This window comes from Hippocampus guttulatus, chromosome 6 (assembly GCF_054856545.1).
Source record: "Hippocampus guttulatus isolate MCC_2025c chromosome 6, RoL_Hgut_1.0, whole genome shotgun sequence".
Classification (NCBI taxonomy): domain Eukaryota; kingdom Metazoa; phylum Chordata; class Actinopteri; order Syngnathiformes; family Syngnathidae; genus Hippocampus; species Hippocampus guttulatus.
In genome coordinates this window covers 17,131,524-17,152,986 of record NC_141266.1, presented here as the reverse complement: position 1 = coordinate 17,152,986, position 21,463 = coordinate 17,131,524, and the positions used below count along the sequence as shown (strand labels likewise).

The following is a 21,463-nucleotide window of genomic DNA, read 5'->3' as shown; positions in this document are numbered from 1 at the left end:
TAAACTCCGCGTTGGAGAACGGCAACTTCTGTGAACACTACGCCGCATTTGCTTCTCACACCAGACAGACTGAGGTTGCATATGAACCCTTTCAGAGACAGCGGTTACTACAGTGGACAGTTTATGTTACAGGATACAAGAAAGGGTTAATATGTAACGTGAACAATTCCACAAAAAATGGGATTTCACCCCCAAAATCCAAACTAAGCATTCAGACCTGCAGTCTGAACGTAGCCTAAGAGCCCCTAATTTGATTCTAAATTGCAACTAGTTCTGATGTTTCAGTTCTGCTTTTTTTACTCCTGTCTCCAGTTTACTGGGTGATTGCTGGTGGGTGGAGCCAACGGCGACACACCTGTTGACCGTTGATAATCAATCGGGATTTTTTTTGTGTTTCCTGTTTTTGAAGTTTGCTACAGGCGACACTTACTTTGTGTTGTCCGGTTTGCTTTGCAAGTCCTTTTTCCGTTATTTTGTTTGGTTTTTGCTTTATAGTTTTTCGTATTTCTTTGTGTTGTGTTGATGAGCTTCTGTTTTACTATTTTTATTCCTTGTGTCAACCTTCAGCTGTCCCTCTGCCAATCTCTCTTCGTTTAGTTTTTTTAGTGCTCGCAGCATGTGCTTCACACTCGAGGACTTTCGGCATAATTGAACAACTAAAGCTGGACGACAATTACTGCTACTGGTCACTTAAAAATGGTGGCACGATGATCTGCATCACCTGCACAACCGTCAAAGTATTGTAAGAACCACGCCGCTGATCGCGTCATCTCTGCTCGATGACTCTGCAAAGCTGCCATTGGGTTGTACTACTGCACAATGGATGATTCAGATTCTCATTTTCCTGTCGCCATAATCTTGTACTTTTTACTGCGTAGTTTCGCTTGTTACGTGCTCTTCTTGTCGTTCAAACTTTCTGGACGCGACTCATGTATTGTGTATGCTTTGGCTTCCTGAATTCAGTTTGATGGATTGTAACTCGAGTTTGCTCTCGAAAGAAGTACGGCGTGATGTCGGCGAAGGTCTAGTCTGCGCAAGCTAGACTGCAAGCCCCCCAGGTACAAGCCTCTTGCCGCATCAGAGCTGTAACAGAAGACTTATTCCCCTTCTTCCAAAGGATCCAGCGAAGCGGGATAATGCGGCGGCTGTGTGCACTTTCACACGGCGACACGCCATCCTGTAATCTGATAATTAGATGACATCATTGCCAGCTTCCGGTGTGTCCAAGTTGCTCTCAATGCAACGGGGTGGGGAGAGAAAAAGGGCGTGTCAGGTGTTTAAAATTTCCTTTTGCACAGGTGGCATCCCGACTCTGTCGTGATCCAGACACCGCCCTCGACTGCCAGCTCGACATCCTTTCCGTTCCTAGTCTACCCTTTACTTGTTGGTGCTGTCTTTCATTTCTTTTCTTCAATTTTCCATGAAGGCAATTAAGTCAAGTGCCATTCTTGTAGTTAAAGTTGTCCAAAATGTCTCTGCTAAGATGACAAATTGGCCACTCAGCGGGCTTGCCAAGCTCATGATTGATCGATTTAAGAGCTGTGTCCCAGTCCAGGTAGAGCATGGATGAAACTCCTGAACACGATTCCCTAAGGCCCAATTAAGGTGATGCCCTTTTCACTCAGTGCCAGTCAGTCGTTCGACTTGAAACAACAAAGAGGGAGTATCATTTCTATGCACCTCTTACAATAAGTACTCCCAAAGTGCATTAAGCCTGCATGTATCTACTGCTATCCAGGGGTGATTCTAGGATCAGAGGTTTTTGTTTTTGATGCTACAAATGGGTGTTGAAGTCAGTGAGGGGGGATGTCCGGGGTGGGTCAGGCATTGCCGGGTGAAATTTAGCGCATAGTAAATCATGTTGTCTGTGGTTTTACACACACGTCAGTTAGCTAGACAATAGCAGCTTTGATATTAACACATGCACATCGCATACGCTTGTTTCGCCCGCCGCACTCTGACCAAAAAGGACAGTAGACGGGCTACTGATTGGTCTACCTGTAATGTTTCCGAGGTTCCTTGCAAAATGATTGAACAGTAAATGCAGCCTTGTAATGATAATGCACTGGTATTGAGTGGTAAAAGGTTAAAAAAAAAAAGTCACGTATCCTTGTTAAAGCAAGTTACATTTACACCTTCAATCCATATGATGGAAAGCTACGGCTCTATGCAGATCATGTTTTGCGTGTCCCTCAAAATCAAAAATATGGAGGAGTGAGCTGGACCAAACCATCTTTTTAAGCAAAAGTGGGTGAAATGCATTTTGGTTAATGTTAAATTTCACAAAGTGCTCTGTTTTTTGAACAAGTTTCTAGTTTGTAAAAAGAAGACCGTTTTATACATACAGTATATAAAATATACATGGAGGAAGAGAGAGATCGCTAAAATTTTGGCAGCACTTGGATTCTACTTAGGGGTGCTGCAGCACTAAAAATGAGCTAGATACGCCAATGCTGCTATACCATCATTTCCTGCGTTTGCTAAGTGTCATTTGTCCTTGATGACAGGAAGCTGTCTCGCTCAACCTGCCTCTGATTGACCTGCCCACTCAAGTCCGAGACCTCCGTGTTAATGAGAGACAGAGAATGGAAGAATGTGTGGGAGGGCGAGAACGTGTTCTATTTTAAAAGGTAAAATAACTTCACATTATACTCTGATGCTATTAGTTCTAGCAATATGTACAATGCATTGCCTGTGCGACTATACCTCTGAAATAAAAACATGACAAAAAAATGCATTCAAAATTAAAAATGGTGTAATTATGTTGTTTTTTTACAAAATATATACATTATATTAAATGCAAAACAAATATCTATATTTTTTTTACCGTTTTTAATATATCCGTTATTTATTTTTTATGACATTTTATTTGGGTAATGCAATCTGGGACCGATCCTCATTTGAACTGACTACCTTACATCAGATGAAAATAACAATTAATTTACTTAATATTTTTCAAACAAATGATCGATATTGATGAACACATTACAAATCCATTCAAAGCTTTTGAATATTTTTAAGATATCACAAATGAATTGAACCAATAAATGCAGTCTAAATCAAAATGGCAGATATATTTTTAAATGTGTATCATATTACAAATGGATTGAGTACTGTGATTGCATATTGGGAAATAGATGACTTGAAATAAAACTTATCGATTACAAATAAGCCATATAAACATGTTTAATAAAAATACAGATATGCTATTTTCAACATATTGCAAATGTATTAAAAACGCGACCGAATATTTGTTCAATAGACGCTATCGCTAATAAGCCAAAGTGCATTAAACACTTCTGAAAATAAATATAAAAAATACGTTCTAAATAAAGATCAACATTTGAGTTTTATTAAAAATAAATATTTTCAAGATATCACAAGTTATGCTAAATACACTGAACATATTGCCACTCTCTTAAAATGCATTTAAAACATTTTTAGTCAGTGTATTGAAAGCCTCATTAATAAATCAATGCTGGGATATTTTTGTGGCACTGTGTCACTGGATCCACATTTAAAGTGACAGTGCATTTCTAGCGTGTGCCTCCTATGGTGGTTTTTCCACCACCATATACATCATGAGTGATGCGTGGCGCTCCGTGGGGAAAAAAAATGGTGACTCCTCTTCCTCTCTTCCATAACATTCCACACTGACTCCACAGACGGAAGGCTTGAATTTATAAACGGATGGAGGTACGAACGCACGCACGAGTTACTCACCTCTCGCAATGGCGAGCAGCGCCAGCAGCAACATCAGCAGCCAGCCTTCCTCCATCATCCTCATCCTCACCATCCCCAGCCCGAAAGGTGTTCAACGAGGACCGCGTAGAATCCTCCTCTCCCTCCTCCCTTCCTTTCTTCCTTCTCTTCTTCCTCACGACCCGAACGTCCCTTCAGCGGCTACCTGGCACCCTGACGTCATGGTGAGCTCCTGCGCCGACGATATAGGACCACCAAGAGGGGAGAGGACGCGTGGAAATCGTCTCGCTGGGGTCCGCAGGTGAGCTCCAACTCGCGGGTCGTGCTCCGGCGGGCGAGTGGGGAGGGAGCGAGTGAGTGAGGGAGGGATGGAGGTGGTCTGCGGAGGAGTGGCGGAAAGGGGTGCATGTGGTTCCCCCCCCCCCCCCCCCCCTCCTCTCCGCAGCGCGGCTAACGACGCCTTCCCTCACGCAAAGTCTATAAACTTGTTCAATATGCAGCCACGCCAGACAAAACATTAGGTACACCCGCGCCAAGTAACAAGAAATCTCAAATCTCAGTTTTGGCCTGCATGTATGTAGTTTGCAAGTATTCTCTGGGTTTTGTGGCTTCTGCCAATGTCCCAAATACATGCATGTTAAATTCATGGAAAACTCTCAGCGAGTGGCTGGCAACCATTCAAATGTGTAACCCCAACTCCCGGGCCGCGGACCGACAGCAGTCCTTGGATTATTTGGTACCAGGCCGCACAGAAAGAAGAAATAACTTCCGTTACTTCCGTTTTATTTATTTCGAACTCTGAAATGTGTTTTATTTTGAAAAATTATCGGATCCCCTGCTACATCCGCATGTCACTCTTGACACAGATCAAGGCGCGCTTCTCAGTCACGTGATAGGTTGCCGCTAAAATAAAACCCGGGGACTAGCAAAATTAATAAAAAACAAACTTAGTTTTTACTGCGTTTGATGAATCCACACGGTGTCAGATGATACCAAATCTGCGAATAAAGGGAAGAATTTCTGAAAATGTATTAAATATTGATTGACTTTAAGTAGAGTTACACTATTCTACATTTTTTTAAAAAACACAATTTTTGCCCCCCACAAAAAGATTCGGTTTTGTTGTGTCCTCCAGCTAATTCCCCTTTTCACTTGCCCTTTTGCTCTGAGCAGAGCTAGTAAATGTCGTGCGTTATGAGGAGGTTGAATAAGGTGGTGTTTGCAGAGCAAGTCAGTGGTGAGTCAGAATGTGATCCATGCGGAACGAGTGATAGAAGGGCGTGAAACGACAACAAAGTGCGGGAAGGAGGAAGAAGGGAAGGGAGGACGCGGTTGCCGAGGTGATGAAAAGAAATCCGAAAATCCACAGGAAGTATGCGACCTGTTTCACCTTGACTGTTCTATTACTTGCATCATGCATACACACATGGACAGTCGCACAGGCACGCACGCACGCACACACACTCGCACAAACACAGACACTGGCATGCAAATGCGCATGGCCACGCTTTCGCAGTAATGTCCTCCCTTCTCGTGCTATCTTTATCCACACTTCCTTCCCTCTTGCCCTCTCCTGTGCGGTGAATGAGCTGACCTGACAGTGCTCCTCCTCTGCACTGAGTGCTGCTGTGAGTCTCTCGCTGAATTATTTAAAAGCTGGGACCCCCACGAGTGCTTGTCTTCCCCCAGCACCCTCCCTCCCTCCCTCCGCCCCCTTTGCATTCCTCCGCTCTGTCCCTTTTTCTTCCCTCGCTGTCACTCCGTCCGCGTGCCTTGTATCAATCTAATTGTTCAGTCTATGAAAGTAAATAGCAGCCATTATCCTGAGTGGGTTCATGAATGTACTATAGTGGGTTGATTGACAGCATTCATACGAAGGCGCATGCAAAAACTAGCTCCAACTTTACGCAGGCGGACAGATGTGCAGCTGATTTACTAACCAGGATACCGCTCCACAACCTAGTCGCAGTCTGAGAGCCATTTCGTGCAGGGCCACACAGATACTGTAAATGTATTATTTGTCTGCAGTGTATATGCCACAAATGTACACTACAGTGATCCTCGCTACTTCGCGGTTCGTTTATCGCGGGTTCAGTGCATCGCGGATTTTTTCCAAACATATTTAATATATATACTGTATATAAATATATATACTGTATATATATATATATTTTTACATATACATGGAGTATAGTACTGTATATGTTGCTCTATGTGACTCGCTGTTGTTTTGCAGCTTCTCGCGGGCCGTTTGTGGACTTTAAAAAAAAAAGGTTTTTACCTGTTTATGTTAATCGGACGCTACTTCGCGGATTTTCGTTTATCGCAGGTGGTTTTGGTCCCCATTAACGCGATAAACGAGGGATTACTGTATTACCCATTCGGGAATATTCGGCAGATTCCCCACTTCTCCACACGGTCAACCAATGGGTGCCGGTCTCATGGTTCTAGTAGAGTATACGTTCCAAACGGCAATATCACTGGAGCATGAATATTCTTCTGCCAGAAATACCAGTCACCCCCCCCCCCCCCAAAAAAAAAAGGTTGGGGACAGCTGACCAACAAATATGAATAATGATACACTTCATTAACAATGGTTGACAGAAGTCGAAAGGGGTGCGGGGTGGATGCTTGGGGGGCCCCGCCCCGTTGGCATCCTTCCTGTGCACGCATCTGATATTTGGCAAGAATTTTCAAAGTTTACTTTACAGTCTTTAAATGTCCAAAAATGGTTCCTGCCAAAAGGACAGTGGCAGAGTGATAAACAGGTCTGCCTCGGTTCTCCAGTTCTTGATTCGAATGTCAGCCAAGTCATGTTTCATAGTTTGCAGCTTTAGACCATTCGAAACTCTCTATACATTTTAGAGTTCTTTTCAAAATCCTATTGTAACAATAACCGATGCAGATGAGACTAGCAATACAATCTGAGCACACTGTGCAAATTCACTGGATTGAGGAAGGCATAAATGGCGCGGCCTATTCCCGTGGGGGGCCTCTTGTTTGCTGTGACCTACTTCGTGGCTTTTAATTAGGCGGCCTGACCACGACGCATTACACAGATGGTAGGAGAGGTGATGCTCCGTGGTGTCTGCTTGTTGTGTAACGTTCGAGACCCGCCCGCGGGGTGCGGAAGAACGGCGGCCGACAGTCGCGCGTATGAACCTGAACATCTGACATATATTTACTTGTCTTTGACCTCAAATTAGAGGCGCTCCACTCCAATTGCCAAGTCAAACAAACGGACTAATTCCTGGCTGCGCTCTGACATCGCATGCCGTGTCGCTGTTGCCAACGTGCATCGCCACTCGAGTCCCGGTTATTCATAGCTGCTTTTATACATCGAGGTCTGTGTCTCTCCTCCCTCCCTGAAGAGATGGCTCGACCTCACTCTCACTAATCACCATGGCAACCCGGTAATCCCTCTCTCTCTTTTCTGCACACACACGGATGCACACGCGTTGCTGAGACAGTCATGCAAACCTGAGTTTACTTGTGTGTTGACATGAACGCAGAGATGGTTTGAAATGGTGAGAATATGCGTTGACGCTTGCATTTGTGGTTATGACTTGGAGATGTATTACTATTCCCTCTAACACACACACACACTACCGAAACGCTCCCATACACAAGACTGTAAAGTAAAGCTGTCACACGCGACTGAATTTTGGGGGGCTCATACCGTAGTGAAGCGCTCTTCGCTCGCTGCTGAGTGAAACGTTTGTCACACACGACTGAAACGCTCTCACACATTGTTTTTCTGTCTTGCTCATGCCACTACTGAAATTCTCTTTCTGTACATTCTGCGGAAACACTCTTAATCATAATTGAACACGTTTTCCCTTACATACCCATTGACACAATACGCACACTTCTGAAACACTTTCATTCACACTTTTGAAATGCTCTCACACATACATTAGAACATTTTGCTTACGTTTACAAGTGAAATGCTTCTCACACACGACTGAAACACTCTCATGTAGTAGCTGTACACTGAAACATTCATACTCACCATTGATTTTTTTTTTTTTGTTCACAAAAACGAATCAAAGAAATCTTACGAAAACATTGTCACGCAAACTTTTTTTGGGGGGCGGCGACATAACTATTTTTTCTGCTCACACGTGTGAAAGAAACAGACACCACTGCAACACTCACACAATAGTTTTTTTTGTATGATATCACTTCAATCGAATGAGTGTTACAGTAAGCAAAATAAAATGAGAGCATTTCATTAGTATGAGTGTAGTTTCAGTCAAAATTTTCAGTAGTACATATAACAATTTTTCAGTGGTGTATGAGTGCAAAAAAGTTCAGTATTGTGTATGAGGGCATTTCAGTAGTGCATGAGTGGGAAAAAGTGCTTTGTGTGTATGAGAGGGTTTCAAAAGTGTGAGTGTGTGTGTGTGTGTGTGTGTAAGGGGAAATCCAGATTTATTTTTTTCCTAATGGCCCTTCACGCATTACAGGTATGTGTGTATCTGTAATACACACACAGCTTTTATTGGTGCCGTTTGTCCTTTTTCGCTTGTCTTGTCTATGAATAAGACACTGTCACCAATGCAATTTTATTTACGGGATACATGCTTACAAACAAGAATATACAGCATTCATCATGATTGTGGGGTGATCAAATACTCAGCCACTTCATGCATGCATTATTGAAGACAGAGATGGCCTGTGAGAGCATGTAAACTGGCCCGCCATGAAAAATGTGTGTGTGTGTGTGTGGGGGGGGGGGGGGGGGGGGTCTCATTAGCCCCAAAAAATTTCATCCACAAAATATATAATATCAATGTTTTTATAAATTTAGTATGGCTCTAAGAGAGTAATTTAAACATGGACATTCATGAAAAGGCACAGGAGACACTTTTTCATCACCAAAAAAGCAGAATATTTAGATCATAGTCCTGCATTTATGTGCACACCTCAGCATTCTTTGACAATTCTGCTGACTTGCAACATTAAGAGCGCCGTTCCCCCCACCCTACCCTGACCCGCCTCCCCTCCAAGCCTGCATTACCTTCCTTCCGAGCCATGTAATCACTACTAAAGCTCTTTCTCTTGACAAACAGATTGGCTGGCAAATGAGCCTCATTTTCAGGATGGATCAATAGGCGGACTGACAGCCGCGGATGGACGAATGGCTATACAGTACTCCAATCACTTGTTCTAACAAAGTCAGCCTAATTGTCCGGCATTGCGCTTAATCGTGTCAGCACCTCTGTGTTAAAGCATCTTGGTAAAGCAAACTCGAGAGCTTTTAAATTGCGATATGGCCATTGGTAACACAGTTGTGTTTATTCAGAGCTCTTATTTACTTTTTTTAAAAAAACATAATTTCCTCATATCCGTGTACTCACTCTTTGAATACTCACAGATATCGAGTACCGACACCACTAGTACTTTTGATATATAACATTTTAGTTAACACAAGGACAAAAAATTGTGAACAAAAACCTTTCTGGCACAGTTGATGATTCACCGATTGGTCAAACTGCCGCGTGTAGCGCCAACTACTGCAGAGGAAGACTTCTGCCTTTTTTTTTGTCTTTATTGGTGGCTGGAATCGGCAGGGTTTTTACTTTTAAAGGGCCTTTTGACTTTAGAGGTTATGCTGTAATTCCACGTGGAGTGTTTTTCACCATAAAAAGCGTAATGCTGTAATTCCCAATCACTGATCCAATTGTATTAAATTTTCTTTTGTTTTTTTTTTTACTAACAAATGATCTCAGATTTCATCTATCGATGCCAGCATTTTATAGAGACAGGCAGCACATCTAGATCCTCTTCCATTAAATGGTAGAAGGTACATCATTGAAATATGTCATCACTTTTTGTCTTTTACTTTTTTGTTTGCTGGCATGCCATGAGATTTTTCGAATGTAACATATTTTCCTTGGCTCAAAATTTCTGAAACACTGGCCTCATGTAATACTTTGAGTAGACCAAAATGAGTCCTTCGAAGTAATGGCGGTGCACTAAAACAATAATCTTGTCCAAAGTTTTTAAAATGAAGACCACACAAAGTTTTTAATTTCTATAAAGTCGAGTTCCTCGTGACTAAGGTGTCAGCGTAATTTACTCCTCTACTTGCTCATCTGATCGGCCTGCCCTTTTTCCAAAACAATTTCTATCATCTCGCCCCCTCAAATAAAACGGTAAACAGGACATTCCTCAGCAGCACATCTTTGAGTACACGTATCACGCCCGTTACAAATACGACCTTTGCACGGCGTGCTGCAGGGTCATGTGCTCGGCCCCAGTGAAGGGAAGTCTGTGCGTGCAGTAGTGGTGCACCAGCTCGGGGATGCTGGTGAAGACGCAGCTACTCTGATCCAAAGTGTAGCCCAGGCCTTTGCTGCTCTTCGTTTGGGCCACGATGATGTGCACGCAACTCTGACTGGTCCTGATAAACGGCAAGAATGCAATATTGTCAGCTCAAATGAGAAATGGAGCCACAGTGAAATATAAGCCAGACCTGGGTATGGGAATTTAAATCACTTGCTGTTATCTATCCCCGGCTAACTGATGGTGTGCAGTAGCGAAGGTTCAGTGGATGTGTAAAGGGGGTTAATGATGCGGACTCTCAAATGAATGAGCAGCATATAACGAATGTGCACTGGGCCGCATACACACGCACACATTATGGCTCAGCTTTCAGGTGAGGTCAGATCTGTGCTTATAGATAGATAGATTTACTCTGCAAAGGGCACTCGGCAACCGCTCATTTTACTCGCACATGAAGACTGTAAAGTTGCCGGACACAGGACAGGATAATCGCAAAAACAAACCAAAAAAATAGCCGGCGACTCCCCACTGCACATCCCGCATTTGGCCGTTGCGCATATAAACAACTCGCCGCAACGGAAAAACTGTGACTCCCGGAAGTTTTATGGGGAAATAATGTTTTGTGGCGTCACAATGCAAATGACAAAGGCAAGAGTGTGAATTTTTAGTGCGCAAGAGGCCATTGGTCCCAGAAATAGGCTGTCCAAATTCATAGAATGGGTCAAGTCAAGTCAACAGTATTTATAGAGCACTTTCAAACAGCCATCGCTGCATACAAAGTGCTGTACATGGAGCAATTTAACATGCACAATAAACAGTAAGACAAATCGGTAATAAAGGCGGTAGAAAGAACCAAACAGTAAAACCAAGAACAAATCTAAGTCATGCTGAGTCGAATGCCAAAGAATACAAGTGAGTTTTGAGGAGGGTTTTGAAGATGGGCAGCGAGGAGGCTTGCCGAATGTTCAGTGGGAGGTCATGCCAGAGAGAGGGACCAGCAACAGAAAAGGCTCGATCCCCTCTGAGCCTCAGTTTAGTTCTTGGTACTTCTAATAAGGTCTGGTCCGCAGACCTGAGGCGCCGGGCAGGTGTGTAGGGGCAGATGAGCTCAGAGAGGTAAGGTGGCGCAAGATTATTTGGTCCTCCAAAGGCAGAATTTTTGGCCGCATGACATCACTTCTGGCATGACACGACCGCACGTAGTGTCCAAATTCAAATTAAGCCTGTCGAAATTCATCACGGTTTGGTTTATGCGGTCCGCGGAGGATACAAGAGGAGCAGCCTTTGAAGGCGTCCAAGGACCCAGCCTGCGAATTGTCTTCCTAAAATTTGGAAACCACGTGCGGTGGAGTCACGCCCGAAACAGACGTCACGCGGCCAAAATCGCGGCCTTCGGAGGATGCAGCCCGTGAATTCGGACACAGCAATCGACTGCACTTGTCCTCAATTTAAGTCATCCTCCATGAACCAGGAAATGGCGTGTTAACTAATAAGCAAACATACACAAATACAACACTCCCCATTTTTCACCCTTTTTTAAATATCATTTGCTCTTCTTAACTTTTGCATCACAATTAAACTTTTGTTTTTTAACCTCTCCAGAATCCAAAACAGGACAGTCCTGTCATCTTTATTTTATCCTCCGTGTTTTGTCAACAGATTTTAAACTGTTCCTCTTTTAGCCACATTTGTTTTAAGCATTATCATGTATAAAATATGCAGTTGCCTGCAATTCTAAGGAGCAAATGTACATTCATGAATGTGACACTGTATGATAAATTTCTCATTCTTGTTTATTTTGTCATTTGAGTCACAATTGAAATGTCTCCCTGCCCAAGAAAAAAAAAGTATCGTCCTGTCATATTACATCATTCTCCATGCAGCAGGAAGTCACCTACTAGCATACATATGTAATCATGCTCTGCTTTTTTGGCGGTGTTGAGGTGGGGTCGGGGGGTTAACGGTGCTATTCAAGTTTTGTTGAGAGTGGGTTAACTCCATTTATATCTTGGTGGTTTTCTTAAAAGATTCCAAATCTATGAGCATTTCATGAAAGATGAGAACACTTTCCGAGTCTCCTACCAGTCGCTGGACCGAACTTTTTGGGATATTTTCATGCGAGGTAAAGCCTGGTTTGGTGGACGTGGCTATCTTAGAAATGAAAGTTTGATCAGCTGCGGCACTGATGGATCAGGAAACTTTGCTGAATCCCTCCACAGGCTGCTCCCTATACGTCAAAATGGGACGTAAACCTTGATTTGGAATTGCATTCATCTGGAAGAAATGCCTTTTCTCTATTCATGTCTTCCCCTAAACTTCAAAATGAGACCATTGAGTTCGCACACACGATACTGATCATTACAAGATTGCTAAAACAAGAAATGAGGGCAAATTGCTGCATGACACGTCCACACACAGTCGGTCACTCACTTCAGAGCGATGGAGTACTTGCTGGTTCCTGATTCGCTGTCTCTCACCAGGAAGCTGGCTTCCCTGCAGCGCTGCAGCTGAGCCTCAGCCTGCTGCCGACTCACGCCGCCATGGTACCAGCTTGACCAGGACGTGGACGAGACGCAGCACGGCGACATACGGAGACAAAGTCGAGGGTCAAGAAGACGCTTTGAGGTAAAAGGTGACACGACTTCTTGTGGATCGTCACGGGCCGATTTGAGGTGGCCAAGTCATGAAACAGAGAAATGAAACATGGCCGCAAAGAAGGTCCGCAGAGTCCTACCAACGCTATGAATGCGGTGTTGACAGCAATTACAGGCGAGAGCCACATATCCAAGCAGGCGGCATGACGCTTAGCGGGGAACAAATTGACATTCGGCTGCTACAAGAGAGGAACAAATGCTAACACGCTGCGAGCGCGTACCCCGCCGGCTCCATTTCAATAGAAAGGCCATGCTTAATGAGATGGAGAGAGGCATTTTACACTTCAAGTCCCACCTAAATCAAGTGAACACCCTCCACTTAGCGCGCTGCAATGGATGTTAGCCACTTAGAACAGAGGTTTTGAAGGCATTTACATAAGCCAAATTGTCTCAAGCTTTTTTTGTGTTGGGGGGTGTAATATAAATATCTAATCTTTTTTTTTTTTCATTGGGACAGTGCACATTAATCAACACAAGAATAAACAGTGGAAATGCGGCGGACTTAGCATAAATGCTCATTTTCAGCCATGTGGGGTCTTGATATCAAAGTATTTCTTTCCAGCTCTCCCAATGTTTCTGTCATTTACCGCTGTTGATACCCTTGGCCAACCTGTTTGATGTCTGTCTGTTCACAGGTTTCTTTTTCAGAACCTTAAAAAATGGTTGTACAGGCTCTGCCCACTGTTTGTGCAAAAGTTCTGATTGAGTTTTTCTCTTCTCTCAGCTTTAAAATGGTTCGCTTTACTCCCCATAGACAGCTCTCTTGTCTTCACGCTTTGCCTAACGGCAAATACAGTCTAATGTAAGGCAACACCTGCGCAACTAGAAACAACCGTCAGTTACATGTTTCAATAATACTTTGGTTCACTTGAAAAGTGGGTGTGGTCAAACAAAATATGCTGCCCTGAGCTGTTTAACACATCTAGATGTACTTTGTAAATACAGTAATCCCTCGTTTATCGCGGTTAATGGGGACCAAAACCACCCGCGATAAACGAAAATCCGCGAAAGTAGCGACCCCCCCCCCCCCCGCCTCCATATAGGTACATGTACAGGTACATAATATTTATAAGGCCAAATTTAATGGTATACATGCATGTACAAGTAAATTTTGAAGTAATTAACATGACTTAATGCTGTATACTAATAGATTTAAACATGTATAAGTTAGGTTAGTTTATGAATAAAGAAATACAGTAGACATATAAATTTTTTTTAAAAGTCCGCAAACAGTCCGCGAGAAGCTGCGGAAGTCAGCAAAACAACAGCGAGTCACATAGAGCAACATATACAGCACTGTACTACATGTATATGAAAAAAAAAGTGTTTTTTTAATGAATATGTTTGAAAAAATCCACGATGCACTGAAGCCGCGATAAACGAACCGCGAAATAGCGAGAGATCACTGTAGCATCAAATAAAAACTAGACTTATAAACTTTTGTCTCATATGACCTAACCGTTCTACTTTTGGAAAGGACTCTATATAATCAGTACCGTATTTTCCGCGCTGAAAGGCGCACCTAAAAAAGCCTTCCGTTTCTTTAAAAGCTCACAGCGTGCCTTAAAATCCGATGCGATTTATTACGGTAATCTGCCAACCCCAAAATGGCTCCTTGCTAGAGACATGCTTACAACGCAGAGTTAAGTTTGACTGACATCTGATCTTCGCTATATAAATCGGGGTGTAGTGTAGTGTTTTGTTGGCATTTCCTTGAGCGTAGCACCATCTAGTGGATGCATTGTAGATTGCGTCCTATAAAGCGGTGCGTCCAATATATGAAGAAAATTACAGAATAGGCCATTCATTGAAGGTGTGCCTCAAAATCCAGTGCGCCTTTTAGTGTGGAAAATACGGTAAACTGCAATGTGCTGATAACTTATTTCGTTCACTAAATAGATGTTTTTGGACATAAATATTTGTCCACCTCCTCACCTCTGCTTGTCCAGTGACAGGCTGGGGTCCACTTTGACCGACTCCCCATCCAGTGGGGCGTTCGGCGAGGTAGGAGAGGGAGGTTTGTTGGGGTTGGAAGAGGGCGAGAGTCTCAGGGTGGGGAACGACGGGGACGAGGTTGTTATCGGGGAAAGCTTGAGAATGGGTGACGAGGGAAAGGAGGGCGAGGAGGAGGAGGAAGATGAAGAGGTGGACACCAGTGTTTTGTGCGTCCAGTTCTTCTGTCTCAGAGTTTGCTGCTGCTGCTGCTGCTGACGACCGATCTCTTTAGCGGGAGAACAATCCACTGCCTCAAACTGGGCTGCAGGAAGCCACAGACAGAATATCAATAAAACTCCATCAGCAAAGTCAACACATCTGCAGAGAGTCGTTCGACAGGATTGTTTAGCTTCCTGCGTAAAACAAACAGATTGTCATGATAGTACAGTCATGACATGACTGTACAAATAAAGACTATGACACCCTTCCTTCCACGAGCGCCCGCCCAGCCTCGTCACCAGCTCGGCCGCCTACCTGACAGGGCTCGAACAATGTCCTCCTTCCTCCACTCCCAGGGCAGCTCGTACTCGGCGGCCGGACGGATGTCAGACTCTGGTCGCGTGACGGGGATCCACACGCCCTCGCTGTCGCCCTCCAGTCTGCCTTCGTACGGCGTATCGTAGATGTTGGGCGGCGGCGGCCTGCCCTCCTCTACCTTCCCGGCCGCCTGGCCTGGGTCGAGCAGCACGCATACTTTGAGGAGGTCCTTGGAGCCCCGCCGGCGAACCTCTGCAAAACATCACCCCGGTGTTTACACTTTAGCTTGATTGTCGTGGTTAGCCCCTATAATGCCATTCGTATCACATTTGCTACATGCATTTTTATTAAGTAACTCATTCTTTATATTACAATGAAATCGTCTGTATCAAATTTGATACTGCAGGTTTAAAATATGATTTTCCCCAAATTGTCATTTCACATGTAATCTACATAATGCTTACCGAAATGTGATACAAAAAAGATCTCATCAACAACATGATATAGCAAAAATATTTTTTAACATCTCAGTTCCCAAAAATCGGAATTTTCTAGCTATTCTTTGATGGGCCGGGCCTTACAGGGTTGATTGACCTATAAAAGCTTGCGCAATACGGATTTTACCATGCGTTGTCATTTCCTAGCCATGACATGTCACCTGTCGCTAAAAAAAGAAACAAAAATGATCTCAGAACGAAAAAAGAAAAGACATTTTCAAAATATGCATTAAAAATACGTTTCGGGACACACACAACCATCTCTGATTAAAATTTGATGTGGAGCAGTGTTATTGTATTAACTGTATGCTAGCAATTTGTGAGCTTATAACAGTTAATATAGATAAATGGACATAAATGATCAATTTCCCATTTCGAAAAGTTTAATACACACACACACACACACACACACACTGACTGGGCAGTTCCAAAAGTTGGAATTTTCTTCTGAAGTCCTACTTTTGTAGATTTGCATGTACACTTAACATCGCCATGCTGCGAGGTAAAAGTCCTCTTCAGCTTTCAAGCAGACGCGTGAATGTTTCGTTCTCGAGATTTACGGCTTGATCGAGCGAAGAAACGCATCCAAAGTGAAGTGATTCTGCGTGAACAAACACAGTTGCGGGGGCCTCTCTGTGCCGGTGACAAGAGATAAAAAGAGTTACGGCATCCTGCGCCGTGTCACAAGTCGGAATGCGACTGGTGTTTCTGTGCAGGCCGACAGGTAGCCTGCGTGTCTGCTCTATTGTGAGCGCACACAATGGAGGTGCAGGAAGAAAAGGTCAGCGCTGCCTCGGATTGGACGGCCCAGAGGCCTACTTCCTGACTGCTGGGAAGTGATGGGGGAGGGGGGGGGGCTGTTTTTGGGGTGGGCTGAAGGGATTGTTACATTCTGTTAACACATTAAGTGTGTGTATGTGCGCGGCGGGGGCAGCTTCCTATATCAAGAGAATGGGGCAAAGGAAACAGAGGCAGGAGACAGGAAGTTGGAAGAGGAAGCTGCGCCCATTGTCCCTTCGCAACATTGTTGCCGTAGCAACCGCCAAAGGGGATGGAAGTCAGCATTCATGCAGGCCGCAGCTCCCTTTTGGCACCCACTTTGTTTTATAAGACCCCTGTAACGCTAATGCCAAGTGGATTGAATCCAAGTATGCATAAAAGCTAATTATTCACCGGCACACCTAATAAAAGTGCTTGTTTCATACTCTTATACTTGGCACATTTTTAAACATAGTGTGAGATTGTGAAAAGCTATTAGCACCCTACTATACTTTTTTTTTAATGTCAAGTAGTAAGTGTTTATTGTTTGGATTTTTGGATTAGATTACATAAAGAGTTTATCCTGGCCAACGGGTGAAGTAGCTGACACAGTGCTCACGGAATATGTGGTCGGGCAGTACAAGAAGGCACGTGAAGTGACATCGTACGTTCGGTTTTCAGTCCGTTTATTATTCATGGCCTTCAGGTGTTTTTCGTACAAAGACTGACTGTATTTATGACTTCATGACCGTGTTGGGGTAACGTCTGACTACATACAAATTCAGGTCGGGCTGGGCCAGATCTCTGAAAAGTATATCACGATCTCAGTATTTAATATTAACCGATATCGATATATACATTAAAAAAAAATAATTACGATTGGAAAATAAGGACCTGAAGAAAAAAAAGGCTGAATTTTGATCATTTTACTTTAACATCCATCCATCCATTTTCTAATCCACTTATCCTCATAAGGGCATGCTTGAAGCCGGCTGTCTTTGGGGCAGTAGGCGGCGTCGACCCTGAACTGGTTGCCAGTCAATCGCAGGGCACACATAAACGAACAACCATTCACACTCACAATCAGACCTAGTGACAAATTTGAGTGTTCCATTAACCTGCCATGCATGTTTTTGGAACATGGGAGGAAACCGGGAAGAGCAGTTGAGCTGGTGGTTAGCACGTTGGCTTCAGAGGTCTGACATTTGAGGGTTTGAATCTTGAATCTTGTCTGCTGGGTATTTTCCAGGTACTCCAGCTTCTTCACAACATGCTAAAAGTGTGTGCGTGTGTGTCCGTGTGTGTATTTTGCAGCTGCCCCCCGTGGGTCAAGCAGTTATAGGTGACTGGCCACACAATAACAGTTGAACAAACAACAAGTGGGAGCCGTGACCATCCAACCTTACCTGTGATGATCACCTGGGCGTCATAAGGCTCCATGTAACCGTCATTCACTCCAGCTCGCTCCGCCTCCCTCTGTTCTTTGGTTTTCTCCGCGTCGAAAGGATCTGCATAGTCCTCGAGGATAATCAGCTGGGAAACACAAAGACAAGATGCAGATAAGATAAGCGCTAACTTGTTTGTGTGTGATGGTGGGGGCATCCGCCATTGTCTGACAAGACACACGAGGAACAAACGGAAATAATGGCGTAAAGAGGCCCGAGTATTGTTTAGTGTAACACAATGAAGGGTTCACTACATTGTTTTCTTTTGCTGAGGATGGAAATTGGATACAGAGTTCACCATGGGAACAGGACGACAGTGGAAGCTCCGATGTGGAACACAAGCCACTCGTTCTAATTTTAAGGCTACTCATTGAAAGTGTAATGTAAAGTGTGTGAATCAGTTGTACAGTAAAGAACTGTCGCCATCATAAAAACCGACAGCTAATTAAAAAATGAGACAAAATAAAAGAAAAATAGTATTCAGTTTTATTGTAACGCTTTAATAAAACAGAGAATAATGACAGAATTAAATACAATGTAAAGAGTTTACGTTTTTGCCACATTTTTTGCTTCAGTTCAACATACATTGTGCTGCTCCTTCTGGTGTGCATATTTGGCCGCCTGGGGGCAATATGATACAGTTCTCCAGATATACATGGTCATAAAGACGGTTTCAAGTTACTTCTCTGTTGGTCCCCGTAATATAATAGAGGATAAAGAATATATACCTGTGAGTATCATTATATTGCCTGTATACATGTGCTGCTGCACCCGTTGTATACAGATGTCCATTGCTTAAAGGGTTATAATACCACAAAATGCAATATGTCTATTTCGTTTTGAATTGTTTGTCAACAAATTGGGAATTTCTCCATTGTGAGACAAAAAAAGGTTTTCTTATCTTCTTATCTTAACATTAGGCTAAACAAACTTGATTCATGCAAATGAGTAGTTGTTTAAAATACATTACGTGCAATTCTCTTTGTCTTATGTTAAATGTTTGTAAGCTTCAAGTGAGTGTGGCATCAAACAGCATAAAGCCTCTTTTTTGTTAAATTCTTCACTAGTTTCCAAACGGTGCTTTTTGTGAAGGGTGTTGGGTTTACTGCTATCATACGGCGCACAAATCGCACATTTTTGCTCTGAAGTTGTTTAAGCACCCCCAGAACGTTTGTTAAACTTTAATGTTTAACTTTTGGGTGTGACCCCCCACCCCAACCCCCAGCCCCTCTTCCAGTTCCATCAACCTGTTAAAACATCACTTCTTGTTCCAAACATAACAAAATGAAGTTACTCACCGTTGTATTAATGGCAGAGCGTCCATTGTCCAGGTCGGTTTTAGTCGGCTCACTTTTCCCGTTCAGTTTGGGGGTCTTGTCCTGCTTGTCCACTTTGATCATCCTGCTAATGTAAGCCTGAGCCAAGCTGGTGGTCCTCGCCTGAGCCTTCTCCTCGGGCGCCTCCACCTTGGAGGAGCTCTTGCGATTTTTTCCGGGCGTTAGAGTTTCCCACACAGTTCCACCCGCAGAGCCGGTGCTTTGGTTACGACCCAAATCCGTGGCCGAATTCTTCCGATTTCTCCCTGCTAGTAAAGCAGCCACTCCGTTATCTTTACGCGGGGTTCCCTTCAGGCTGTCGCGGGAGAACGAAGGTTTGTGTCGTGCTTGTGGGCCTGATTCGGAGGCCGAACGACCTCGTTCGCTGCCGTTCTTCAGGTTGATGGGAAACTCTCGAAACCATTTTGCCATGATCGCCAAAAAACTAATGCCAAACGGCAGCTGAAGAACTTGACTTATTTGAAGTGGCACCAACTTTACGCACGCATTTTGCGCACGGCTCAGCAACAGCTGCAACGTGTTTAAACCAAAATGTTTATATTTTCTTCTTGAAAATTATGTTATTTTTAAGAATATTGACCTGCAATCGCTTAAAGCTCCTGTCCGCCAAATGGGTGCTCGTCCATTCGCGTCTTGGCTGTCATCAACCGGTTATTTGGGCCCTCGCCTGCCCAAGTTAACAACTATCCCCTCAGCTTGAAAAGAAGCCTTTCCAAAGCGAACACTCGAAAAAACTGGAAGATTTTCCTGGAGCCAAGTGAAGAGCCCATTACCGGTAAGTGATACGCTACGTCTAGCTTCTCTGGCGCACAGAAAATGAGTAAAAGATAACTACTGAAGTGGCGCGCTGACTTTTTGAGAAGTTAACCCCCACCCCACCATCTACTTTTTTTTAAGGGGACGTGCCTATCTTGAATGGGCGTGGATGGAGTGTAAGCGCTCAACACTACTTACACAAGTCACTGACATTTTAGACCACTTGCACCATCTAATGACATCCAATGCAAGAGCTGAGTATTTATTATAATAAAAAACCGTGACTCAAAAGTAGTTTTTAGTTTTGTTTGACACGGTCAGACTTATTCGTTTTAAGCACGGTCGTCTGATTAAGATTCAACAATATGTTTATTATTATTATTATTATTGTTATTATTATTATTATAGTTGGAGTTTGCAGCGTTGTGTTGCATTACATGTCAGCTGTTGCTGATGTTTTGAATATCATGCAGAAAAATAGGATACTAAGTACTAAAAAGTAAAACATTAATAATAATTAATAAGGCACTTTTAAATTGAAATCACCACGGTTGCCCAACCAATTAATTTCCATGTAATAATTGTGTTTCATTTTTTTTATTTGTATGTTTATTATTACTCATATGAATATGTTTTCATTATTTATGCTTTGCTTTAGTACATCATATCCACTTCATATGATAACCTTCCTTGGACATTTTCTTGGACACCTTGAAATAAAATAAGGATTTCAAATCTCTCCCTGCATTCCTGCATTTATGTGATTTGGTTCTCTGTGGCGTCCAAGCCAAAATATGTACAGCAGAGATTGAAATTTCCCTCGGGGTGATCATAATTAGGACAGCAAACAAAACAAAACAAACAAACAAAAAATCAGTTTACCACACAATGGATCCTTAACGAGTACTGTTTTCTGTGGCACTGATTTGGAATTTTTAAAAAATAACAATGAATGTTTTATTTTTGGATAGTTTTTTTAAATAGATATTTGGTTGTTAAGTGCACCTCTTTTGTTTTTGGCACAATGGATTTACTACATATTTTTATACATTTGTATCCATTAATTTTATTCTTTGTACAATGTATCTTTTACATTTGATATTTTCTTGGGCAAAATAAAAGTACATCATTGTCAAAGATTCTTCAAGGTGAGCACTTTTTGTTTTTATTTTTTTTACAAAACTTGTAAAAAAAACTTGAATAAGAACGTCGGTGTGCTAGTTTGTGGACAAAACAAATAATTCCGCCATCTCGTGGTCAAAAACGCAAAAAGTGCAAGGGTTTCGTCAGTATTTAGTCATCTAAGTGCACTTCTCTCTCCGCATACGTATTTTATTGCTGTTGCAGTAAATTACTCACTAAAGTGTTCCTGTTAATGTAAAAGTCTGTTGAGCCCTCCAGCATAAATCAAGTTAAACGATTGACTTCGAGATTTAGCCAATAGAAGACACGGCCTACATTCAGGCTCCCGCCTCCTCTTGCCCTGGCTGCCCAATCAGATCGCTTCTTTTGGAGAAGTTGGGCGGGATCTTTCCATCCCGGACGAAGGT

At 43.1% G+C, this 21,463-nt stretch overlaps 2 protein-coding genes and 1 long non-coding RNA gene across 3 annotated transcripts in view; 1 reads left to right on the top strand and 2 right to left on the bottom strand.

The window, feature by feature from the left end:
- The window catches only part of chrnb2 (cholinergic receptor, nicotinic, beta 2), a 24,507-nt gene extending 20,617 nt beyond the window's left edge, over nucleotides 1-3,890 (bottom strand). The window contains exon 1 of the mRNA XM_086113051.1: nucleotides 3,724-3,890. Within this exon, the coding sequence (XP_085969177.1) occupies nucleotides 3,724-3,796 (73 nt within the window). The 5' untranslated portion in view covers nucleotides 3,797-3,890. The remainder of the gene's footprint in view (nucleotides 1-3,723) is intronic.
- On the top strand, nucleotides 2,497-18,362 carry LOC147203838 (uncharacterized). Its single transcript, XR_015101138.1, has 4 exons — nucleotides 2,497-2,630; nucleotides 3,666-4,003; nucleotides 12,474-12,618; nucleotides 17,690-18,362. It is a non-coding gene; the product is annotated as an uncharacterized LOC147203838 (long non-coding RNA).
- she (Src homology 2 domain containing E) lies at nucleotides 8,257-21,463 on the bottom strand. The gene is made up of 6 exons (XM_086113052.1): nucleotides 19,119-21,463; nucleotides 17,782-17,908; nucleotides 15,117-15,371; nucleotides 14,583-14,904; nucleotides 12,424-12,543; nucleotides 8,257-10,111 (listed from the first exon to the last, which is right to left on the bottom strand). Exons 1-6 carry the CDS (start codon nucleotides 19,566-19,568, stop codon nucleotides 9,916-9,918), a joined length of 1,470 nt encoding a protein of 489 aa, XP_085969178.1. The 5' UTR covers nucleotides 19,569-21,463; the 3' UTR covers nucleotides 8,257-9,915.